At 39.0% G+C, this 25,633-nt stretch overlaps 3 protein-coding genes across 6 annotated transcripts; 2 read left to right on the top strand and 1 right to left on the bottom strand.

Annotated features, from left to right (window-relative positions):
• Nucleotides 1-584: 584 nt before the first annotated feature.
• On the bottom strand, nt 585-5,489 carry dcaf17 (ddb1 and cul4 associated factor 17). Of its 2 annotated transcripts, XM_026295661.2 has the most exons (14): nt 5,327-5,489; nt 5,133-5,236; nt 4,653-4,743; nt 4,396-4,532; nt 4,209-4,287; nt 3,529-3,618; nt 3,348-3,455; nt 3,144-3,246; nt 2,905-3,047; nt 2,173-2,282; nt 1,846-1,930; nt 1,551-1,634; nt 925-1,080; nt 585-838 (listed from the first exon to the last, which is right to left on the bottom strand). In XM_026295661.2, the coding sequence occupies exons 1-14, from the start codon at nt 5,453-5,455 to the stop codon at nt 737-739; spliced, it is 1,521 nt and encodes a 506-aa protein (XP_026151446.1). In that variant the 5' UTR covers nt 5,456-5,489; the 3' UTR covers nt 585-736. The 2 variants fall into 2 exon arrangements, with proteins under 2 accessions (XP_026151446.1, XP_026151447.1); XM_026295662.2 differs by lacking the exon at nt 3,529-3,618.
• Nucleotides 5,408-12,014, top strand: mettl8 (methyltransferase 8, methylcytidine). 3 transcript variants are annotated; one of them, XM_026295664.1, is made up of 10 exons: nt 5,408-5,544; nt 8,520-8,676; nt 8,975-9,066; nt 9,164-9,510; nt 9,668-9,717; nt 10,412-10,472; nt 10,850-10,989; nt 11,159-11,265; nt 11,409-11,474; nt 11,763-12,014. In XM_026295664.1, exons 2-10 carry the CDS (start codon nt 8,525-8,527, stop codon nt 11,915-11,917), a joined length of 1,170 nt encoding a protein of 389 aa, XP_026151449.1. In that variant the 5' UTR covers nt 5,408-5,544; nt 8,520-8,524; the 3' UTR covers nt 11,918-12,014. The 3 variants fall into 3 exon arrangements, with proteins under 3 accessions (XP_026151449.1, XP_026151448.1, XP_026151450.1); XM_026295663.1 differs by lacking the exon at nt 5,408-5,544 and adding an exon at nt 5,817-5,955; XM_026295665.1 differs by lacking the exon at nt 5,408-5,544 and adding an exon at nt 7,893-7,919.
• Nucleotides 12,015-12,708: 694 nt separating this feature from the next.
• Nucleotides 12,709-25,094, top strand: tlk1a (tousled-like kinase 1a). Its single transcript, XM_026295271.1, is given in 24 exon segments — nt 12,709-12,944; nt 12,946-12,986; nt 12,988-13,022; nt 16,527-16,648; nt 16,734-16,805; nt 17,119-17,157; nt 17,878-17,953; nt 18,044-18,087; nt 18,296-18,391; nt 18,475-18,561; nt 18,656-18,748; nt 18,990-19,100; nt 19,199-19,335; nt 19,766-19,954; nt 20,095-20,161; nt 20,441-20,538; nt 22,026-22,107; nt 22,212-22,303; nt 22,515-22,604; nt 22,701-22,870; nt 23,019-23,154; nt 23,628-23,739; nt 23,825-23,932; nt 24,038-25,094. Coding segments are annotated over 24 exon segments (2,310 nt in total). The 5' UTR covers nt 12,709-12,902; the 3' UTR covers nt 24,209-25,094.
• The last annotated feature ends 539 nt before the right edge of the window (nt 25,095-25,633 follow it).

The raw sequence follows: 25,633 nt of genomic DNA, 5'->3' as shown, positions 1-25,633 counted from the left end.
GGCTGCAGTTTGCTGGTGTTGAATTGTTTATTATAACAGACGTGTTTCTAATTGTAAGGTTTTTGAAAGGTGTACCCAAAAAAGTGCCACCTTCGCAGCAAACAGGTAACCATTCAGGAAGGTTCCCCAAAGGTTGAAGGTTATGTTGGTTCTAGCAATGCATTTATTAAACCTTATGTGTCAGTATGTGTGAAATAATATACATTTAAGACATTGCAGATGGAGCAAGATATTTTATTGTGATGGATGTAATGCATTAAAATGGTTTTCATGTCACTCACCTGCACCAAATATCTTCCTTTCATTAGCAGTGACTGAATGCTGTCAAAATCTCATATTGTTGTCTGCAGGTACATTTATTGCTTTGTGTACAGCAGAATATAGCAACTTCAGCCTTTTGTAGAAATTGTCAGAAAACAGTAACTGAAAGACAACTGACAAGGCTAACAATCTCAAAACTATAAGTATTTGAGCATTTGGACGAGCAACATTTAAAGAAGGAAAAAGCAGAAATACCGGTCACTTGGAAAAATATATTTTAATTTTATTCAAGAGGAACAGTTAAAAAAAAAAAAGTATACAGACATGACAGAACATAGTAAATAGTAGAAAGAAAAGAAAAAAAGTAAAAGAAAACAAAATTCAATACAGCCTCACAAAAATACAATTTGGAAGAAGATATTTTCAAGATTAAAAATTGTTCCAGCAGCTTAATTGATTTTTGTGCCACTTATCTTCAGGTGCCCTTCAGTTTGTAAACATGGCAGCAGAAGTTGTTGTTCTTTTGTTCAATATGAATAATTGTGTCTTTGTCAAAGCACAATTCATGCTGATAAGTCTAAAAACAAAAGACAAGAGGACTCATGAATCCATCTACACAGATGCCTAAGCCCAGTGTTGGTACAGTCATGTAAAGTAACTCACCTCATCCCAAGGTTCAACCAAATCAACCGTCCGCTGTAACTGCCCACTTTGGTTGTCATGCAGTCGGACGTGAGCTCTTCCTTCTCCCTCCTCGCCATTAGTTACCACTACTCCCAAAATGTCCAGTTCATTATCATATTCCACCATACGGAAAGTCTGCAAAATCAAAAAGGATTATTGTTGTGAATTACTGTTATCAGTGGCACTGTGGAAACCTCTATGTGTATATTGTGGCATCCAGTAACTCAATCAGAAATAAATTTCACTTTTAGATTTGGTGAACTGGTGAGTATATAGAGAGAGGCAATGGGTGGGCTCCAAAACCCAGCGCAGGCCTGGTTTGTGTTGGATGGCCACGGTCTTTATTCCATTTCCATTCGGCACATGAAATGCCACATACGGCTTGTGCCGACATGAAGCCGTGGCAAAAATTAAAAGACTGGGTTTGCTTCCTGGCTTCCAAAGACAGTACATTCAACTGAGTATATTCCACATATACTAGATACAACACTGGGTTCAAATCATAATTAACTTGGACCTTTTTGTGTTATTGTTCCTTTTTTACAAGCAGCATGTAATATTTTTTCTTTTGCACAGACATATTATTAGTGGTATTATATTGGTACCTCTCGATCAGGGTCATCATCAAGCTGTTGAAATCTTCTCTTCACTGTGCGGCCTGATGAGGTGACAATGACTTGTGAACTAGGCTGCAGTAGATGAAAAGCAAAAAACTTATTTTCTGAGATTATAGAAACGTACATGTCACCCATTTGCAGAGCAAGGACTTGGGTAGCTTCTTCTAAGGTCTAATTTGCTACAGGACTGCATGAGATCTTGCACCAATGTCATATTAAAAGTGCGGTTCATACTTGAAAACGTACAAAGTAAGACTGTTAGCTAAATAAACATGTTACTTACATTATTGTTTTGATGAGTTGTCATAGAATAATCCTGAACTACCTCTGATGGCAAACCACTGTTCAGTTCAAGGATTTTAAGGACACTGGGGACACACACACACACACACACACACACACACACACACACACACACACACACACACACACACACACACACACACACACACACACACACACACACACACACACACACACACACACACACACACACACACACACACACAGTTGAACAATATCACTGAGGGGCAAATGCTGAGGCAAAATCATACAGATGGGTCACCACAAATCAATACCAAGGTGTTCGGTGTACTGAGGCAGTACTCACTTGATGGTGGTTGGTCCCATGTGGACGATTCTTCCTGACTCATCAGGGTGGAAGTAGATCTCATCACTCTCCAGAGAGCAGCACTTCATGTTTTGTATTCCATTTGTTGCCTAATGTCACCAAATTACAATATAATAATTACAAACAATATATATAGCAAATTGCAATCAGTACCATGACAAAAAAAAAAAGTTTCTGTTTCCTCTTGCAGTTCAAGAAATGCATAAAGAAAATGAAGCACGAGTTAAATATGATGCTTTGTTAGTTTGAATCTAATGAGACATTTTTGTGATGTGTAACCTGATTCAGAAAATCAGTGTGGAAAAGCTTATACTTGTTAAACTGATGCTCTATCCACTTTATTATTTGCAGAAAGCTTGAAATCTTAGGAACAGTAGAAGTTTGATATGGTTCCTACTAATGACATGTTCTAATTATCATTTCAAATTTATCCTAATCCATTTCATTTTTATAGTGTAGGCTTATGCAGCCTTTTCACCAGTATCTGAGGCAAGACACATCACACATGGAAATCAATCTGCAGTCTGTTGTGTTTTGGAAACCCTTACACTTTCAACAGGCTCTAACCATTTTGGTGGAAGTTAAGTCTATCACACAGTAAGACAGGCTACAACTGTTATAGCCAAGAATATGTTATATTTTGCCCTCAAAGAATAATATGTTTTAATGGGATGACATTTTGTAAGGTTAAAATGGATTCTTTAAATCTACCACAGTGCCATCCTTGAGTGAACAGATGTGATGAGTCCCCTTGAGATTTTTCTGTGGTGGTGTGTAGATGTAGTGCCATGGGTGGCCTCCAATCTGGACACCATTGTTAGTGCATGACACCTCGAAAAGTACTGGAGGGCAATCTGCAGTTGAACAGAAAGCTCTCCTGCTTACACCAGACAAGTATGTCTATAAAAATCAGTCAAGTATATAAATATAAAAGTCTAAAAGGGACCCACCTGTGACCTGGATATTTACTGGGATACCAAATGGAGCCTCTCCCACTGTTTTGCCTCTAAGAAGTAAACTCTGCCTTCCAAGAATTAACTTCTCTGTCATGTGCTGAAAAAGAGTGAGGTTTAGATTTCAAAAATATATTTGTGTTGATATGTTTGAAATTTTCAATGAATAAAACATTAAGCTAGCAACACAAAACAGCATACCCTATGCAAAATGTGCTCAAAGCTGAACAGCTTTACTGACTTGTTGTTATACGACACCGCAAGGACACCTTGAGACAAGACAGCATCAGTAATACCATTTCCAAATACCTGGAGGAAGGAGATTTACATTTTAATGACAATGTAACACTCTAGCAGGCACGCTATAAACAAATCTACATACCCTTTTAGTGATCTCCAAAATGCCCACAATTTGCAAGGGAAAAACATGAAAGATGGCCAGGTGCATCACTGTATTCTCACTAACGCCTGCCTGTGCAATAAAAAAGGTCAAATTCAAAGTGGGAGTAGCAGTAAACATAATAGCTAATTACCTGAATAATAATACACCGATTGTTTACGTCACTCATAAAACAAAAATGAAAAATTTTCACTGGTCTCATATTTTTAAATGTCAAGATGCTCTTTCTCATTTAATTATTACTGTACATCGCACAGGGAAATCAAAACTGCAGTCTGATGTGTTTTGGAAACCAGGGTCGCTTAAAGATAACTTAATATTTTTCCCATACAATTTATTATGACTATTGGGTTTAGGGCTGTTGGGTGGGTAAGACAAGATTTACAAGATGTCCACTTTGACCTCAGCTAAACTGTAATTAACAACTGTATTCCATTACACCTTATAGATAATAATTAAAAATGGAAATCATTAGTTGCAGCTGTCTAGTGAAACCTAAATACTTTGAGTGACTCATTAGTCAAATTTTATATTTATTTTCCTTGATTTATGCACCAATCAGAAGTCATGAACAGAGGACATTCTATGCTTTATTAGCCTTTAAAAGTGCCCTATCCTCCATTGCTAAAACACACAATCTTATAAAAATAGATTTGCTTCACCTGCCGCGCTAAAGGTGTTTCTTTGTTTTTAACAGATTTAACATAAAAAATCTCTTGAGAAACATCCCAGGACAGAGACCTACAAAAAAGAAAATACCAAGCAAAATAAAAAAATGTTTTTAAATGAACCAAAAATGGAAAATAAACGCATTACTCTTGATTCAGAGAACTGAGAACTCAGACATACCTGAACTTATGCTTTGAAGAGAGGTAAACTCTCTGAAGCTCTTCTCCTGTTTCAGCTGAAAGGCGATACAGCCAGTTACTGGCAGTCAAAAACAAGAGGCTGGGTTTTTGATCAGAGGGAGAGGCCATTGTTTTTTCCTGTCAACATGACAGATTAAACAAGTCTGGAAGTGTGTTTGTAAAATCTGTTTACTACAAGTTCAATACTAAGACATCCATCAAAGTAAATCCAAAAACATTGTAGCTGGTTGCACTTACAAGTGGGCACTGACACAACAAGGCATCTTCAAATTTCTCTAATTTAGACCTCTTGGGCAACTTGTACAGATTTTGAGGCTCAGTGTGCACACTGAAATCAGAAGATTAAATCATTTCTGTATCACAGTATAAACCTTTTATTCTGTTGTATATTATAATAATATAAAGAATGTGCAAAAAAACTTTCCCGATATTTGGTGGCAGCCACCTTTGAAATAATTCCTACCTAAAGAAACTCTACTTCTCTGACTGATATCAATTTAGACAAGATCACTGCCTTTACTTATCCATGTATTATGGTCCTAAATCTGTGTAGATAGGTAACAACCTAGCTATCTGTGTGTTGAGTCATAAGACCTGCTCTAAATTCATACAGGAAAGAAACATTTCATTTGTATTTGCAATATACTGTATTGTACCTTACTGTATTATATGAGTGCTAAAAACTAAAGACAATTATAGTTAAATGTCTGTACTCACCAGCTGTAGCACTTCTGGTAATTTTCAAAGTAGATTTTACCACTCTCGTACATTATTGTGGATTTTGAGGTTTTGCTCCATACTTTAATAAAATTCCTGCTGCCCTGCAGAATGAAATAAAACCAAGATCAACTAAAACATTTATTGAAAGCCCTTAGCTGCAGTAAATACTGAGAAGCATAGTTTTCCATTACCTGCAGGATGATACCTCTAAGCACTTTGAGGTTCAGCCTGAACAGAGTCCCAGGGTCCCCGATGCCTCGAGCCCTCCGGCTCAGCAAGTCTGTGCTGTTTACAGTCCTTGTTCTGCGGCTCGGCGCCATCAGTAGGTGCCAATAGTTTCAGCCACAGGACCGTCTGGTAGTACGCGACAACAACCCGAGGTGACCCTTAACACCACAGTCACATCCAGGTAAAGGACGTCTCGGCTTTCCAGTCCTAACTATTTAGAAACGGCATGTTTTCGAGACCACTGCCCTTCCGCCCCGGTTCAGATTTTAGCTAACAAGTTCACAGCTAAGCTAAGCTAAGCTAATGTTAGCGCGGTGAGCTACAAAACCTCAATTCTCATTCAAAACCCGTGAATTATCGCTACCTGACCTGCTATGTGTGAGCTAGTTAAGCCGAAGTCTGGACACATTTAGGTGTCACCAGCAGCTACAGGTTAGTGACCTGTCGTGCCGTGTTTTCACTAATGTGCCGTAGTTAGCAGCTAACTTAGCGCTAGTGACCGCTCACCAGTCTTCTTCTGCCCACCGCGCACCGCGGCCCCATTGGAGGTTTAGCGCCCTCCTTATACGTTCACCAGTGAGTGTGGACGGAGGTAACTACAATTTGCCCTTATTTGTTCACCAGTGAGTGTGGACGGAGGTAACTACAATTTGCCCTTATACGTTCACCAGTGAGTGTGGACGGAGGTAACTACAATTTGCCCTTACAGTGGGTACGGAAAGTATTCAGACCCCTTTAAATTTTTCACTCTTTGTGTCATTGCAGCCATTTGCCAAAATCAAAAAAGTTCATTTTATTTCTCATTAATGTACACTCAGCACCCCATCTTGACAGAAAAAAACAGAAATGTAGAAATTTTTGCAAATTTATTAAAAAAGAAAAACTGAAATATCACATGGTCATAAGTATTCAGACCCTTTGCAGTGACACTCATATTTAACTCACATGCTGTCCATTTCTTCTGATCCTCCTTGAGATGGTTCTGCTCCTTCATTGGAGTCCAGCTGTGTTTAATTAAACTGATTGGACTTGATTAGGAAAGGCACACACCTGTCTATATAAGACCTTACAGCTCACAGTGCATGTCAGAGCAAATGAGAATCATGAGGTCGAAGGAACTGCCCAAGGAGCTCAGAGACAGAATTGTGGCAAGGCACAGATCTGGCCAAGGTTACACAAGAATTTCTGCAGCACTCAAGGTTCCTAAGAGCACAGTGGCCTCCATAATCCTCAAATGGAAAAAGTTTGGGACGACCAGAACTCTTCCTAGACCTGGCCGTCCAGCCAAACTGAGCAATCGTGGGAGAAGAGCCTTGGTGAGAGAGGTAAAGAAGAACCCAAAGATCACTGTGGCTGAGCTCCAGAGATGCAGTAGGGAGATGGGAGAAAGTTCCACAAAGTCAACTATCACTGCAGCCCTCCACCAGTCGGGGCTTTATGGCAGAGTGGCCCGACGGAAGCTTCTCCTCAGTGCAAGACACATGAAAGCCCGCATAGAGTTTGCCAAAAGACACATGAAGGACTCCCAGACTATGAGAAATAAGATTCTCTGGTCTGATGAGACCAAGATTGAACTTTTTGGCGTTAATTCTAAGCGGTATGTGTGGAGAAAAACAGGCACTGCTCATCACCTGCCCAATACAATCCCTACAGTGAAACATGGTGGTGGGAGCATCATGTTGTGGGGGTGTTTTTCAGCTGCAGGGACAGGACGACTGGTTGCAATTCAAGGAAAGATGAATGCAGCCAAGTACGGAGATATCCTGGAAGAAAACCTCTTCCAGAGTGCTCAGGACCTCAGACTGGGCCAAAGGTTCACCTTTCAACAGGACAACAACCCTAAGCACACAGCTAAAATAACAAAGGAGTGGCTTCGGAACAACTCTGTGACCGTTCTTGACTGGCCCAGCCAGAGCCCAGACCTAAACCCAATTGAGCATCTCTGGAGAGACCTGAAAATGGCTGTCCACCAACGTTCACCATCCAACCTGACAGAACTGGAGAGGATCTGTGCGGAAGAATGGCTGTGGATCCCCAAATCCAGGTGTGAAAAACTTGTTGCATCAGTCCCAAGAAGACTCATGGCTGTACTAGCTCAAAAGGGTGCTTCTACTCAATACTGAGCACAGGGTCTGAATACTTATGACCATGTGATATTTCAGTTTTTCTTTTTTAATAAATTTGCAAAAATTTCTACATTTCTGTTTTTTTCTGTCAAGATGGGGTGCTGAGTATACATTAATGAGAAATAAAATGAACTTTTTTGATTTTGGCAAATGGCTGCAATGACACAAAGAGTGAAAAATTTAAAGGGGTCTGAATACTTTCCGTACCCACTGTATATGTTCACCACGGAGTGTGGACGGAGGTAACTACAATTTGCCCTTATACGTTCACCAGGGAGTGTGAACGGATCAAACTACAATTTGCCCTTATACGTTCACCAGTGAGTGTGGACGGAGGTAACTACAATTTGCCCTTATTTGTTCACCAGTGAGTGTGGACGGAGCAAACTACAATTTGCCCTTGTACGTTCACCAGGGAGTGTGGACGGAGGTAACTACAATTTACCCTTATACGTTCACCAGGGAGTGTGAACGGAGCAAACTACAATTTGCCCTTATACGTTCACCAGGGAGTGTGAACGGAGCAAACTACAATTTGCCCTTATACGTTCACCAGGGAGTGTGAACGGAGCAAACTACAATTTGCCCTTATATGTTCACCAGTGAGTGTGGACGGAGGTAACTACAATTTGCCCTTATATGTTCACCACGGAGTGTGGACGGAGTTAACTACAATTTGCTAACATTTAGTAAAATGCATTCTTTCTTCTATCAGTGCAGTATTTCATGGGCCACTGGCTGCCAACTATACAAACCCCAAACAGGATTTTTTCCACCTCCAACCCTTAACCTTTACACACATGTTTTTTTGGGCTGCACTGTTTCATCAAATATAAATATTCTGTCATGCCACTAGAAGTTACATTTGAATTAAAGTTCTCTGACTTTTTAAACAAAGTTTAGCTTCACAGCATTTGAATAATTCACAGTTTGTACTGGTTGACTCATTTGCTACAGCTTCCATCTGATTAGCTATACATGCACTGTCAAAGTATTGGAAATGTATTCAACTCTTTGTGCACTTTTTCAGACTGAATGCATAAACTGCGAAGCCTCTCCACAGCCAAACTGGCTGAAGTTTTAAGCAGACTGTCCACTAGACTAAAGAGCACTGAAGGAAGACCTTCAGCTCCACTGGGTTCAAGGTTTCTGACAAATCCAGATGACATCTTTAATCACAACATGTGGTCAGTGATGTGCTTTCATTTGTTTTGAAACTCATAGGTCTGTCATCTCTCTGCATATGCCTTTTAAGAAGATTGCAGGGTTTCAGTGTAGAAATGTAAGCTTACAGTCAAGAGCCTTTTCATTAACTTTAAAGTGCAATGTGGATTTACTATGTGTGATGTTATTTTTTATATATACATTTGAAGTTTATGCATGAACAATATTTTTAGATGCATTGAAACATGTTTAGCAAAGAAACAAAATCCTATAGTTGAACAGTTGTATCAACAGTTGCATTTGTAATGCTATAAATTATAGGGATCATGTACAATGGACAGAAGATGACAAAGAAAAGGCACGACAGAGGGCAGAAGAAAATTCCTCTGTACAAATCCCTTTAAAGGAACAAGGCAAGAATGTATTCCTGCAAAATATCTTCCAAATTAGATTTGAGTGGGGTCCCACATCAAAAAAAGGTACAATTGTTCCTAATTTCTCTCTACACAGGTAAATTTGACACAGAAGCTTGGCAATATTGGGACAAGTTTTATGAGATGCACCAGAATAAGTTCTTCAAAGATCGCAAGTGGCTGTTTTTAGAATTCCCGGAACTCCTTCCTTCGTGTGCAAAAAGCCAAGTTAGAAATGGGTGTCAAGATGATCAGCAGGTGGAAATCCTTCTACCTAGTCAGTCCAGGATGGACACAAAGACCAGACACCATCTACACATTCACCATTGTCACAGAAATACAGACAGTTGTCAGAAGCCCTGTGAAGGGGCAGCTCTAGAAAACAATAAAACCACACAGACTCCTACATTCCCTGGACAAGATGCACCGTTCCGGATCTTGGAGGTCTAAAGTCTTTACATATATTAATTTTCATTGTTTTGTTATGACTTTTGTATGTGGACTATTACACAACTGTGTACAGAGGAAGGTCTATGCTGCTATACTAAAAGTGCTAAATACTGTAACTACAGTAACAACAACATATATTTTCTTTTCACAGGTTGGATGTGGGGTTGGTAACAGTGTATTTCCAATTGTTAATTCCATAAAGTGAGTAGATATTTTGAGACATTTCTGTATATTGCAAATAAGCATTTTAACATCAGTAATGTCTGTTATATAGTAATCCTTCAAATACACTAAATCACTTCAAATACAGCTAAAAGATTAAATTTATTAAATATTTCTGAAGATCTTAGGACAGGAATATGATTTAGGCTATGCATTAACTGTAATAGTTTGCCAGAATACCAAGACCCTGAAAGGGAAGTAACTAAATGGAATTCAACCAAAGCTTGAAGGGCTTGAATTAGCAAGGTAGCAAAATCAATTTCTTGGTAAAGACTACATTAGAATAAAGATGAAAGTCTAGTTTTAAATGAACAAAGTGGATTTTAACACATTTTACGTTTCTGCAATATCCTGTTTTAATTGTTTTACAGGAAGGCAGACACTGTATTTAAACATAACTTTTTAAATGCAAGAAACAAAATACCTAAAGATATAAAAGCTTGGCTTCAAAGCATAATGAAAGAAACATACAGTAGGCTACACTTCAAAAAATGAGTGGCACTTATGTGCAAAATACAGTATGTGTTGTTGCTGGGCCATTATACATTTTGCTGTATGCTGTATAATCTGCTGTATAGTGCAAAGTAAGTTTTCAAGCTACAAAACTGCTTCATCAAACTATTTGTTACCTGTACTTATGGTTTCCTGGTTTTTAAATTGATCCTTTTCACAGAGAAACAAATGCATTTTTATACTGTTGTGACTTCTCTCCACGTGCCATTCAGCTGGTTAAGGTAAGCATTTCAAATATTACTTGGTATGAAAACTCTCAGTAGATACTGCAGTGAGACTAATACATTTCTTCAATGCAGTACTTACTAATGTCACTTAGATTTAAAAACAATGACTAAAATCTCATTCATACTACCAGTGTTGTCAAATACGCTAACACTAAATACATGGCTTCACCCAAGAGGAAAATGGAGATGGATTTCGGTGGATAAATAACTTGACTTGAGCACAAATGTCGAGGGCACTGAGCCAGGGAAATAGTTAGGACATGTCATGTACAAGATAGTGAGAAACTAAAAATCTGTATCTGAGCTACCATTTAGCAATGGCTTTGTGTGACACAGTTTTGGATATAGCCTACTTTATTTTCCTCTTATAGGACCATCCAGACTATGATGACTCGCTGTGTCATGCCTTTGTTCATGACATTTGTAAGGAGTCGACCTCCTTTCCCTTCCCTCCTCAGAGCCTGGATGTTATTTTGGCAATCTTTGTGCTCTCCTCCATTCATCCACAGCGGTAGGTGAAGGTCACAACACAAAGATATTAGAGCCTGATGCCATTTATCACTGGAAGCCCTATCCCCAAACCCTAAAACCCTCCCAACTCACATTTACTTTCCCCAGGCTTTCAGCACCTGCAGTCTCTTTATACATCATTATTCCATTAATCAATATCTTCTTGACAGAATACAAGGAGTTGTGAACCAACTATCTACATACCTGAAACATGGAGGTATATTCCTCTTCCGTGATTATGGGAGATATGACCTCTCACAACTGAGGTTTAAGAAGGGTGAGCTTCAAATAGTAACACATAAGTCAAATTAACCATTTTAGGTACTTTAAATAATTTGTTGTGTATCCTGTTCTCTGTGTGGAGTATTGTTTCACAAATGAATAGTTTAAATCTTTGGTCATTTAATCTTTTATGATCAGGACGGTGCTTGTCAGAGAATTTCTACACACGTGGTGACGGAACCTGTGTGTATTTTTTCACCAAAGGTATTTCTAAACCATAAGATTTGCTTGTTATTTTCTGCATGGACTAAATAGTTGCTGAAAGGGTTAAAGGAACCCGGTTGGAATTTACATTCTGCATATGAATAATAAGACAGTGTTAATGATCCAAATAGCCTAATTAAAACTGTTGTGAGAATTTATTTTTAGTGTCTAAAGTTTTCAGGGGAAGAGAGAACTTGGAACTCATAACCTAAGTATTTTTAAAATCCTGGCTACAGTCCTGATTGCTGAATTTTTTTTCTTAATAGATACTTCTTTTTTGTTTTACAGAGGAGGTTCATGATTTATTTTTCAAAGCTGGGCTAGAAGAAATTCAAAATCTGGAGGACAAAAGGCTACAAGTAAACAGAGGAAAGAAAGTTGCAATGCACCGGGTTTGGATGCAGAGCAAATACTGTAAATTGCATCCGCCTTCTTCATCTTGAATCCCCACCATGCACAGCTTCATTTGGACCTATATGCCTTTTTAGACTTGCTTGCCTCTGCATTCAATGCTGAATGAATCATTTTTAGCCAATGTGTGTGTGTGTGTGTGTACAACTAAACCGTATGTAATAAACTTGCAAATATTTTGCTAAAAAGACCTGTTGTGCTGTCTGGTTGTATGTTCTGCATCCATGACATGATCACATTGACTATACTGAGGGATGGAAATGACACAATAGGTGCATCACTAACTACAAAACTTTGACTATGATAATAATTGAAACAAAATGAAGTAATCTTGTAGTCTACATATTATGGAAGCCAATTTATAAATCCAACAAAAATATAGATAAAAAAATCTTTCATGGTAGTCAAAAGTCAGAACATTGACTATTACCATTTATCGTTTACCAAGTAGGAAAAAAAGTAACTAACTCGAGATAATTTGTATGACCACTATGCCAATGTAGTATCTGAAACTACCACAATATTACCAAGAACATATTATCCTTACCATGCCTAGCTCTGATCACTGGCTAAATCAAAGTTATTATTTATGGGCTTATATAACATTAATTATAATATATCTAAAGTTATGAACATTGTGATTTCCAGTCATTGATCAATCTACAACCTGGGTGCAAAAATGCGACTATGCATAGTTATTACATAAATGAAGATATTTATATAGAAACATTTTGTTTATTATTGACGTTCAGAAAGAAATGCATCGCCCTCGCGATAAGATTTTTGCACACGATGTGTGACGTTTCATAGACAGCCACTTGAAGACGGAGAGGTAGCCCTGGAGCCAGGACGCACTGCCGAGGGCTGAAGAGGTTTGTGTCCTAAAACACACCATAACTAGACATTTTCACGCTGCGGCAGGCGCTGTAGCCATGTTAAAATAACAGCCGAGGTTAATTGACACAGTCAGTGTGAAAGACTAACCGTGTGCTGCACCTACACACGAAAAGTAGCTTGATGAGTGTCCAAAGTAGTGGAAGTTTGGAGGGGACGCCATCTTTGGTCCCAGCTCTCCACGTCCCCAATACGGACCGTGTTTTCTGCAACATACCACGACAGTGGTGAAGGCCCAGGAAGGTACCGTGAAACGTTTTGAGACAAATATCTTTCTTGTACTTGCTCGTTTAGTGACATTTTGTGCAATACGAAAGGAGATTCTGTTAAAATGACCGAGCAGATCTCGCTTGCTAGCTAACGTTACAGTAACGCGTCAGCTCCAAAGTCCACCGAGCCCCAGTCTGGTCGCACCGTCTCTCTGCGCTCAGGCCAGGCCACTAACCCAAACACTGATACGTGCGTAATGGCGATAACCCTGTCCGAGAGCAGCGAGGTGAACTCACGGCGATAGTCGCCACATCTTCCCCGTAAGCTGTCGATACAAGAGCAAACACTAAATGTTGGCGAAGTTACACGCTAAGGTAAAGATTGAGGAGTAAAAACCGAGCAGAGAAAAGAAGCAGTTTCTCTTTCACGGGATTGGTAGTTAGTATTTTGGTGTGCGGTGTAGTACTAGCAGTATATTTTTTGGTGTTGGTAATAGTGTTGTTGCACTACTAACAATGTTGGCTGTATTTGTGCATGTGTACCCGACGCTGTTAGCCATCCTCACGGCGCGGAGGGGGGGGGTCTCACAGGCTTTAAAACAAGACAGTAGCCTCAGGTTTGGATGAAATATCAAGTGTAGCGATGCTCTTTGCCATAAACCTTTGCTGTAGGTGCTCATGGGTGGTTGGCAGGCTCCTTTGACCCTTTAGGATGGCTAACTTAAAGTGATCATGTAAACCAGATGACAAAAACTGCCTGGGGCTGTGCTGCATGCTAACCCACACGTAACCAAATAATGATTAGACTTGGGTAAATATTGGTGACTGTCTCTAGTTAATCACACCTCTTTAACCTGCCGTACAGTTCATTTTAAGAGGATATTTTAATGATGGAGAGCTTTTAACACAGCTCTGTATGTTGAGGTAATCCTCAGGTTGCTTTTTTTTTGTTTGTTTGTTTTTTTAAATCAATCTTATGCACATTGAAATTAATCATGTCTTCCTGCATTAACATGACACTTGGGAAATGCTAAATTGTGATACTGGTATCAGTGCAGTTTTAAGCCCGTGTGGCCCGTGCATGAACCCAGGTGGAAGTAATCCAGCCTAGATTTGTAAGAGTTCCCCAAGTGTGTGCCATAAACAGGTGGTCACTGCTGGGCAGCATGGACTTAAAATGACATCCCCAGCAAGAGTTGTAAGGGTTCAACCGCTTGTTCCTGCAGGGGCTTGAATATAGACAATAGTTATGAGACCTTCAGGTCTGAAACAAAGCAAGATCCTTGAGGAGCCACAGCTGATCTGTATTTATGATGTGACATAGGACATTGTGGGTTAAAGATGAGATGTGGTTTTATTTCAACAATTCAACACTGGCACTAATATGAAATTTTTTAAAGATTCTCTTAAAGATGGTGATTTTATAGACGCAGTCATAGTATTTTAACAGGGCTGGTTGAACAGCTATAACACCTTCTTCTGCTCAATACTGCAGGGCTTATGTTGCTGAAGTTTTGAAACAATGCTGAACCAGACATTTATGTACTACATGAGTTTCTATAGTTGCCGGTGAAACTATAGTGAGGTGAAAGGTGAAAATTGCATAGGCCAGAAGTTACGTCAGAAAAATTGACTGTATGTCATTGTGTTTGCAGGGACTATATATCTGGTGTCATTGCAAAATATTCTTGCTATTTAATGTCAAGATGCTTTTTGCTTTGCTCCTAAACTGGTGCAGATGTCACATGCATTTAACACAGTCATCTTCCACAATATGGCTGAATATGACAGATGAGCGCTGTAGTGGACCTCTTTGGTGTAACACACTGCAAATGTGATTAGAAGTCACAGACCCATGATGGGAAATGTGACAAGCTTACCTTGTCTCCTTTTAGGAAGAGGAGATGGACCAGTTGCCTGATTGGTACTAAGATTTGACCTATGGATGATTTAACCTACAACAGTGTCTCTGTGCATGGGAGGCTAGTAACTGTTTCGTGGTTTTTAGTGTTAGTGGGGAGAAAGGTAATAGCAAAAAATAAATTACATTATCACAGTCCTGAAAATTAGATCACTGCCCCAGGTAGTAAGGGATAATGACAGGAAGAGTTTAGGTTTGCTGTTGGACAAATGTATCTTAATCCAGGGAAACAAACCACATTGCTGTTCAGTTCTGTTATAACCTGCATACGGATCATTAATTGTGATGCATCATTTATGTCGTAGCCAATTATATGCATTTGATAATTGAATTTCAGTTAGACAAGTGACATGTGGTTTACATTTCCTTTGCTCCTGTGTTGCTCGACTTGCCACTTCATTACGTTTCTTCGCTGCTTCATATGAGGTACGCAGAGTAATTGGTAATCATGACAGAATCAATAAATATGGTTTTAGAAAACCTCATTTATCACAACCCTGTTCCTCTTTAGTTTTGTTTAGGTTCTTACAGAATGTAGAAAGGGGACTAAGTTAGTCAAGCAAACATATTGTGAAAAATCCTATACTTAATCTAAAACACCATTTATTCTCATTATAGTGTTTATGGTTGGTTGGTCTGTTAAAAAGTTTCTTTGTTTGTTAGTCAAAGCCAGCTACAGTATAAGTTGTCTCATTCACCTACTCGTATGTTGCAGGTAGTTTTTGGAGATAAATACCAATAGGTGCTGCAGTTGATAGGTGTGGCTGTTAAGAGTATGTTTGTCTAGATTTGATGCATGTATTCATTTGACTAATCTTTGTTTGTTGATTCAAATCAGTTGCAGTCTTATCAAATGTCATACACAAAACCAGCTGCAAAATGTATTTGTACGTCTGAATAATAAAAAAAGTAATTTTAACACATTCTTAGGTGATTTATTTGCACGTGCTACATTTATAAATAATAATACAAGGTTCTTTTGATTTTTGTTATTTTTAGTGTTTTGGGTTTTCTTTCACTTAAATGGATTTTTAAAATCCCTAACTACTGTACACTTGGATGTAGTGCCGAAGCTCCACAGCCCTTTGTAGATTCAAAATGGTTGTCTCTTTAAAGCACAAATTTAGTGAGCAGACCCCTCTGAGTCTGCAGCAACACTGAAGCCCAGGGAGCTCACGTAACAGTCCCACAGGGACATGGTATTCATCATTGCCTAGCAGTCGAAACATTGCTCTTAGACTCTCATGATAATAGAGCTTGTGGCTCAGAAATGGCTGTTACATCTGAACTTGTCTTCTGCTTTATGAGATGTAACAACTAGCAGTATCAGGCTGCAAGTAGATCTGGTAGTGGTGATAGCAGGAAATGTGTTAAATCTTGCTTATCTCCTCAGTGCTACAAAAATGCAGAGTGAAATCGGTCCTGGGAAGATCGATCGAGAACAGGCACATGTTTGGTCTTGGCCTATATTCTGGTTTAGACTAAAATATTCTCACCAGGGCTTAAGATCGTAAATGAAATGTATCATATGCCAGCTCTTAAGCTTATTGATACTTGAATTAACCTGATCCTTGAATAATTGAGACATACTGTGTGAATTGTTGCCGTTTCTCCCAGGTACAATGGAGGAGCTGCACAGTCTGGACCCTCGGAGACAGGAGCTGCTGGAGGCACGCTTTATGGGCGGGGTCAGCGGCAGCACAGGGGGCAGCACTGGCAGCGCAAGTGGGGGAGCCAAAGTGAGTGAATATTTAGCAGTGTCAATTATCTCGATACTAATTGGTCAAAACACAAATTTTGGTCCTAACCTTAATATTTTTTCAGGGTTTGACCAATAATGAATGTTCAAATCACAGTTTTGGAAGCCTGGGATCCTCAAGTGACAAGGAGTCAGAGGTACAGGTCCAAATCTTTTGGGGAGGTGGGGGATGTCATGAACAGACAATGTATGACACTGTTGTTCCTAAATGGATAGTGATGGTGGTTGTGAAATTGTAGTGAGAAATTCAATGAACAGATAACTGCCATTTGTGACTTAACTTGGAAACATATATTTTTTTATGGTTGGGTTTTTTTTGTTGTTTTTTTTAGATAAATATTTTTTTCTTGATAAATCCAAGAAGTACTGTTATAGTAAATTAGTTTTTCATCATCTTCTAAACAGAATCAGATGCTCTCTCTCACGATTTCTCACTTTATCACTTTACAGGGGTCTGATGTGAAAAGAGGCAGTTCTCCTGCCTATTCGGTAGGTATAGATCAAATCTGAAAATGAATAGTTATGCTGGTAATGGCTGTTGCTGTTTGGATTGTTGATAAGCTTTATTGGTGTAGATCAGCATTGAAGTTTGTACTGATCTCTCTGAGTTAAGTGAAGTTAACTGTTTTTAAAAAAAGGAAAGTCTGTTTTGGTGGAGGTTAAACCAAACTGTACGATTAGGTGGGATGTAAGTAATTTTTAAAAAATTGACAATATACTTTATTACACCAAACCTTAGATCTAATGCTGATGGCTTAGGCTTTAACTTGGTCCAGGTTAAATTATGCCCAGTTTTGTAGTAATTAGTGACTTTAGTTCAAACTTAGAATTATAGAGTGAAATAATGAAGGCTTATTACATGTTCTGAGAATGACCATGTCTATTTGTCTGTCGGCTTAGTGCCCAGTCAAGTGGCTTTTGTGCCCTTTGAAAATGTATGACATTGAGAGCCAAATGGCCCTGCCCTTTAAACTATGAAATTTATGGCCTGGCTGTGGGTAAAGATATTGCCTAATGCATCTTTAGTTTATTGTCAACTTGATTAAAAAAAAACATTTGGGATAGTTTACAATGCCTTTGCAGTCTTACCCAAACAGTCTTGTGATGTAGCCACAGCAGAATCAAGGCTTCATAAAGGTCAAAGTAGTATTTTGTGAAGTACTGTGAAGTAATTTTGTAGAACATTATTAAATACAATTTCCTTTTCAGACCCCAGAGAAGAAACAGTCTGAAACGAGCAGAGGTAGAAAAAGAAAACCTGACATCCAATCAGAGAGCAGTCAAGGTGAGCATCTTTGTTAAGCTGGTTATTTTTCAGCTCTATACCTTTTGAAGTATTTTAATAAAGCCTAACTGTTCTCTTTTCTCTTTACAGGAAAATCAATTGTGCGAGGACCCAAAATAAGCGATTATTTTGATGTAGGTTTATTATTTGGTGTCATATATTGAAATTAGATGTTGAGTGAATTATATGTGCTCTATTAGTCTCTGTTCTACATCTGAGGCACAATAAATTTCCTCTTCCTTCTCTGCAATAACGGCAGTATAAAGTTAAAGGAGCCACAGACAGGACTGCAGTTACCAGATGTTAGACAGTGATGTCACTTGTTCCTTCCTCATCTTTTAGTTCCAAGGAGGGAATGGGTCCAGTCCTGTGAGAGGTCTCCCACCAGTGATTCGTTCACCCCAGAACTCACATTCCCACTCCACTCAGGGCTCTGCTGTAAGCACAAAACTTGTATACACACACAAAATTGCTGCTTCATTTGGCATTACACTGAAAAAATGCTGTCTCTTCTTTTCCAGGTTAGACAAAATAGTTCATCTCCTACTAGTCTGTCTTTTGGGGACCACATGATGCATCCAAAGCAACTAGCAGTCAAATTGGTTCAGGTGAGGTCTCTAAAGGCTTTTTGTAATCACCTATTAAATATATTTAAGATTGCTAAGCAAAGTTTTAAACAACCTTTGTTGTTTCCCACCACAGACTGACCTTACAGTGTTGAAATTGGCTGCCCTTGAAAGCACGAAGAATCTAGACCTTGAAAAGAAAGAGGGGAGAATAGATGATTTGTTAAGGGTAAGGAGAAATCGACTCTTTGCTACCTTGCAGAAAGGTCTGACTGCCACGTGATTGTAAATGTAATGCAAAAAAAAACAATTCCACGTAGTTTACCCCAAGCAGTGTTTGTTAATAAATACAAAGACCTTAATGTTTATTGTCTGTCAGCACCATAAACACAACTCCTATAATTAAATATTTTGGTGGATTGAGTATAATTTGTGTGACTGCCAGCGTAATGTTTCTTTCTGCTTCACAGGCAAACTGTGATCTCAGGAGACAGATAGATGAACAACAAAAATTACTTGAAAAGTACAAGGAACGCTTGAATAAATGCATCACCATGAGCAAGAAGTTGCTTATAGAAAAGGTAAATGTGTTGTTTTACTTAACCCTTTATGGTGTGTCTTCAAATCTGCATACAAACCTTTTTTTTTTTTTTTTTTTTTTTTCCTTCTTGTTCTTCAGAGCACCCAAGAGAAGCAGGCCTGTCGGGAGAAGAGTATGCAAGATAGGCTACGTTTAGGTCATTTCACTACAGTGAGACATGGAGCCTCGTTCACAGAACAGTGGACAGATGGCTATGCCTTCCAGAACCTTGTCAAGTGAGAATCTTCGAGATTGTTTGTCCTTTGGTTTCTAAACAAAGACATAGCTACGTGCTCTGTTTTAATGCTCATTTCAGTCTGAGTCTAACTACAATCACCACAGAATAGCTACTATCTCAAAAATGACCTTGTAACTGAGTCAACACAACAAACAGAAATGGAACAGTACCATAGCTGATAATGGCGTTCTAATAAAATGTTGCAGGTCTGAGCTATTCAGACTTCAGGCTAAATAATCTTAAGCATTGGCTTAAACTGCTGGATGACACAACTTTGAAAATTATGTTTCGGGCACAGACCTAAAAAGCCTTGCTACCAGTTTCATAGTTGCTCATCATCTTTGCTGTGGCCTGAAATTTAGGGATTTGATGCAGTGGTGTTGTCGATTCATTCAGTTTGAACAGAAATCACTGTTTTCCATCTGCAGACAGCAAGAGTGGATAAACCAACAGAGAGAGGATATTGAGAGGCAGAGAAAACTTCTAGCCAAGAGGAAACCTCCATCCTCTAGTAACTCCCAAGCACCGACGACAAACTCAGAGCCAAAGCAACGTAAAACCAAGGCAGTGAATGGAGCAGAAAGTGATCCCTTTCTAAAACCCAGCCTACCTCAGCTGTGAGTCCAGGCCTTGTTAATCTTATCTATCAGAGCTGCCCATGCCTAGCTAAGTAAGTTGTATGAAGTTTGATATGAGTTCATACAAAGACAAATACTGACAAAAGCTTTTCTTTTCTCATATATCTCATCTTGGAAAGGCTGACACTAGCAGAATACCACGAACAGGAAGAGATCTTTAAATTGCGACTCGGACATCTCAAAAAGGTTTGTCATATGCTGAACAACAATCCTTTAGGGAATTTACCTTTTTTGTGTATTGTACAACATGAATCCTACTATAATCACTTTATCCAGGATACACTATATAATAGCAATAATGGCACTTAATGGAGTCAGTAAATGATTAAATATAACACAATGCTGTCTTCAATATTATGAACTAGCAACCACTATACAGCTGAATTTTGATGAGCTCTTGTCCTTGTCAGTACTCTGACAATTCTTCTGCATATTTGTGTGTTTACGTGCTTGAATCATTTATAGGAAGAAGCTGAGATCCAGGCGGAGCTGGAGCGTCTGGAGAGAGTGCGCAACCTTCACATTCGGGAGCTGAAGAGAATAAATAATGAAGACAGTTCACAGTGAGTCTGAATCGTTATCTTTCACAGTTACTGCATTGACATTGGAACATGATGTACACATTTACGAGGCCAGTGAAGCCATAGTGATGATATTAACCCTCTGGGGTTGACGCACGCGCCGGCGCGTTTTGACGCATCTTTTTCTGATAAGGCCGAAACAAACTTAAATTACTCCGTCAATTCTGATCGTACAGATAAAAGAAGTATATCATTCAAATCTGTAAAGGGTCTAGTTTTAGTGGTATACCATCATAATAACAACAAAACGTTGTGCTTTTTTTAAATAAAGAAAGCCGACAGGGTGCGCTCTCGGACTTTTCTGTCTCTGCCATTTCTCTTCACAGACGCGTAAATAAAACAACCAGAATCTCAGCGAATACGTGGCTCATAAAAATAAGAATTATATGGCTAGAAAGCTTGAAATGTTTTCTTTTGAGTGAAACAATTCAAGTCAAAAACAAATCATCACTTTTTATTTAATCCGTATGAACGTAAGGAGAAGTCCGTTTTTTCCTGTCTCACCTCATTACAGGTAATGCGGTCCCGCCTTGTACACTGTCCACTGTTCACATGTAAATAATCTCAGGTGAACCAGGTAAATATGTGCACGCCCCCGAGAAATGACACAAAATATCAAACTTCATCATAGAATTTACTCACTTTTTCGACGTGTTTGGATGATGGCGCGTTACGCACGTGAAGCGGCGCTCCTTACATTCCACACAGAGACAAATAGTTTAGCTTGTCCTCAGAGTAAAAACACTGATTTTAACTCAAATGAGGATCGTTTGGCTCCTCATTGTGTTGTATTGTACAGCACTAATCCGTCCCATCTACATTGACTGAAAGGCTCATTATGCGCGGCTTTGTCTGGACGTTCAGTGCGTCTTTTGTGTTCTCAGGTAAATCACATGACTATTCATCCTCAGACACACCCTCTTGCATATGGCCTTTCTGGACAAAAAGTGTCTTAGAAAATTTAAATCAGTGTATTGTTTACTGTGAATGTGTGAACAAGATGACATTCACAGCACTCTGAAGTAAACACTTTAGCCTACAACATGCTGGTCTCCAAAGTCTTGTGAACCAATGTTCAGTTTGTGTTTTATGGTCTTATTTCAGTGAGTAAAAAATTGTAGTTTTTCACTAGCCATGCATAAACACTTTTTTCTCAAAAACACAATAATGTATAAACTTGAAGCTCACATATTATTGTAGCCAATTTTGTGCTGATTACAGTGTTATTAGACTTTAGACATTAATATGTTTAAAAAAACACTGAAAAAAGCACAAATGTCAGGACATGTCAAAATTTGTCCAGGCCCCAAAAACCCCCTCAGACCCCAAGGGTTAAGTGACACTGTGTCTGTTCTCTTCTCCCCCCACCCCACATTTGTCATGACACAGCAAAGTTGATGTTACTGATAGTTGGGTCTATATCTATAATTTTGATTGTGTTCTGTGCTTCTCTTCCCCCCAATCAAAAGATTTAAAGATCACCCAACGTTGAATGAACGATATCTGCTCCTACACCTTCTAGGGAGAGGGGGTTTTAGTGAAGTTTACAAGGTAAGTCATTAAATGCTGATGTTATATTTGTCAAAAAAAAAAGCAAAACAATCTTTGTAGGTATTGTTTTACAAGTATAAGTCCGCTGTTTGTGTGTTTTACAGGCTTTTGATTTAATTGAGCAACGATATGCTGCTGTCAAAATCCACCAACTTAACAAGAACTGGAGAGAAGAGAAAAAGGAGAACTATCACAAGTACGTTATCTCCTGTGCAACTGCATAGCTTCACCTGAAGTATACTATAATTAGTGTTTCAAATATTGAGTCATACTTTTACAAGTTGTTCAGATGTCTTTACTTTCACTGTATTATTATTACCGTCTGTAACCCAGAGTGCAGAATACAGCAGCTGCACCTTCCTGTTTCGTTTGCTAATAAAAACATAACCACTGTTCTCTTTCTCTAGGCATGCATGTCGAGAGTACAGAATACACAAGGAGCTGGACCATCCTCGTATTGTGAAACTTTATGACTACTTCTCACTGGACACAGACACGTTAGTCACCCTCTTTGAAGCATTCATAGCACTTCTAAGTTGGTTTTTGTTACGGGTGGGCTGTCATTCTTCATTAATTTGTTTTCCAACCTGTAGGTTTTGCACCGTTATGGAGTACTGCGAAGGCAACGACTTGGATTTCTACTTGAAGCAGCATAAGCTAATGTCTGAGAAGGAGGCTCGATCGATAGTCATGCAGATTGTGAATGCACTAAAATACCTGAATGAAATCAAACCCCCGATCATCCATTATGATCTTAAGCCAGGTAATCATACCCTTTCTGACAACTGATGACATTCACCACAGTAATGAAAGAAACAATCACTAATTTTAATCTACTTATATCAAATGAGTGCCAGTTACCTATGCCATTTTTTCCTCTAGCGGCAACTTACATGTGCTCTGGTTTTCAGGCAACATCTTGTTAGTGGATGGGACAGCCTGTGGGGAAATCAAAATCACTGACTTTGGTTTGTCCAAAATCATGGACGACGACAACTATGGCGTAGATGGGATGGACCTGACATCACAAGGTGCAGGGACCTATTGGTGAGAAGAAATTTTTATATATTACACATCGCAGTATGCAGATCATTTACTTTGAAAAATTAAAATTAGCCGTATCTTACTATAAATACTATAGTGCTAGTAACAGCCCTGCATTCAAATGTTGAGTAGAAGTGTGTAAGTATTACCAACAAGCACCAGTGTTAAAAGTAGTTTATGCAAGTACTGATTATGCAAATTTTTTTCTTGCCGGCATGTTAAGTACATGCAAATACTTGTTCTACTTGAGTCATTTTCAAGTGAAACCAAGTTTAGCTGTTATGTGCTATAGTTTAATCTCATATCTGCATTATAAAACTATGTTTTATGTACAGATTGGTATTGGTATAAAAGTCACTAATAAAATCTGTTATTCAGATATCGTGGAATAAAAGGTACAAATGTAAGTACATAGAAAAGTACCTCAATTTTCCTAATTACAGTACTTGAATAAAGAATGTGTAAATTTTGCCCAGGTACTTGCCTCCTGAATGTTTTGTGGTTGGTAAAGAGCCTCCAAAGATCTCGAATAAGGTGGACGTCTGGTCTGTGGGTGTTATCTTTTTCCAGTGTCTGTATGGAAGGAAGGTAAGGAGGCAAATGCAGATTTCACCCCTTGCTATATTTTTTTGTAATTTATTCCTGATGATTGAGCACTATTCCTTCTTTTCAGCCTTTTGGCCATAATCAGTCACAGCAGGACATCTTGCAGGAAAACACCATACTCAAAGCTACAGATGTACAGTTCCCTGTTAAGCCTGTTGCCAGTAATGAAGCAAAGGTAGGGGAACTTCCACACAAAAGATCAAGACATTTAAAAATGTTCTGTATTGAAAAGATTTATTCTAAAACAAGGTAACACTGGATACTGTTCTCCCACCTATAGGCCTTTATAAGGCGGTGCCTGGCATACAGGAAGGAGGACCGGATTGACGTTCACCAGCTGGGAAGCGACCCCTATCTGCTCCCGCATATGCGGAGGTCAAGCTCCTCTGGAAATTTGCAGATGAGTGCTGCTGGCTCAGGACCAGCGTCTTCCAGTGTCATCTCATACTGACAGCCTTGAACTGTGACAGTAAGGCAAACTGACCAAGTTGCTCCCATGCCCGCTGAGCTCCTCAGAGGTTTGGGGTCATGGGAAAAGCAACAGCCAGCAACAGGAGGAGCAGGACACAGGTGGGGAGATCTCACCTGACCTCTGACCTGTGCCATGCTTCCTTTTGTTTACCAGGGCTTGATCAATGAAGGGACAGAGCGTTTTGAAAGGACAAGGGTGAAAGGATCTTTCGACGATCCGACATAAGCACTGAAAATGACGACGTACCTTGAAGAAAATGTGACTGGACACTGTCCAGATGTTGCAGATGGATAAAGCCTTAAAGGGCCAAAGGGAGACTTGGCAGCCTGTCTTTTAGATTAAATAACATGGTTCTGCCAGGGTGCAAATGATTCAGCTGCTAGACGTTAACTTACTGTGAGGAGAGGACAGTCATCATAGAACTACAAAGGTTTCACAATTGATTTGGTTAAATGTCTTTGTTTTCACAAATGTTAGGCTTTAATTTGAGTTACTTAGCCAAGAGAATGTAATGTGTAGCATACAAGTGGCATCTAGTAAAAAGTAGGTTGGGGCAGCATACACGAGTTTAATGCACAAAGTAACCAAACGTAGAAAAATGACAATGTGTAAAATCCTATGCAGGAATATTAACAGATAAATTGGAAACTGTATATGATGTACAGGTGAATTTTCAAAATTTGAGCTGCAGCAGTAATATGTACAAAGAGTTCAAATTTCCCTGTGTAAAACTAGTTTCCTGGAGTGGTTTTATTTTGCTGCTTTGTTGCTCTTACTTTTCCAAGGGCTGTATGTTCCATTTTGGGTACAAATTGTACAGTTCTGCCAAGAGTGAATAATAAATACCAGGATACATTTTCTCCCAGTGAATGGTATTGTATATTTCATTAACATCTATACTATATTTTATGGTGCAATCGACCCGAATTGTCTTCATTTTGACAGATTACACTGACATCCTGTGGCTTTGTTTGGTAGTGCTTTGTCAGTGGGTGTACCAAGGAATGCTCACAACATGAACCACATAATGAGCATGAAAATGCAAAGCATACAACAAAGGCTTAGAGAAAATACATCAGTTTAATCAAGGTAACGATATCTCACTTTACAAATAATTTCAGTACAAAACAAAAGCCGTTTAGTATATTTAATGGTTACAGTTCTGCACCAAGCAAACCTGCTTTTCAAAAGGAAAAACCCAGTAGTTTAAGTTACTGCCCTGTCTCCTAAAGACCCTAAAGAACCTAGATTGACCCCTAAAGACACAAAAATAATGACTTGTGCACTTAAAAGTAACCTGTTTCCCACATAGTTTACTTTGCCAAGTTCAAAAAGTCTTAATTTGTTTACAGACCTTGGGCTGCCTTGGTTGGCTCTCTTACAACTGTTTTTGCTGCATGTGAA

This window comes from Mastacembelus armatus, chromosome 21 (genome assembly GCF_900324485.2).
Source record: "Mastacembelus armatus chromosome 21, fMasArm1.2, whole genome shotgun sequence".
NCBI lineage: Eukaryota > Metazoa > Chordata > Actinopteri > Synbranchiformes > Mastacembelidae > Mastacembelus > Mastacembelus armatus.
Note: the sequence above shows the minus strand (reverse complement) of the source record. Positions and strands in the feature narration are given on the sequence as shown.

Coding starts and splice junctions, on each gene's coding strand:
- dcaf17 (XM_026295661.2), bottom strand. CDS start 5,455: ATGGCGCCGAGCCGCAGAACAAGGACTGTAAACAGCACAGACTTGCTG. Junction 5,237..5,326: donor TTAGAGGTATCATCCTGCAG/GTAATGGAAAAC, acceptor TTCATTCTGCAG/GGCAGCAGGAATTTTATTAA. Junction 4,533..4,652: donor TGTTGTGTCAGTGCCCACTT/GTAAGTGCAACC, acceptor TCATGTTGACAG/GAAAAAACAATGGCCTCTCC.
- mettl8 (XM_026295664.1), top strand. CDS start 8,525: ATGCATAAACTGCGAAGCCTCTCCACAGCCAAACTGGCTGAAGTTTTA. Junction 9,067..9,163: donor AATCCCTTTAAAGGAACAAG/GCAAGAATGTAT, acceptor CTCTCTACACAG/GTAAATTTGACACAGAAGCT. Junction 10,990..11,158: donor TCCTCCATTCATCCACAGCG/GTAGGTGAAGGT, acceptor TCTTCTTGACAG/AATACAAGGAGTTGTGAACC.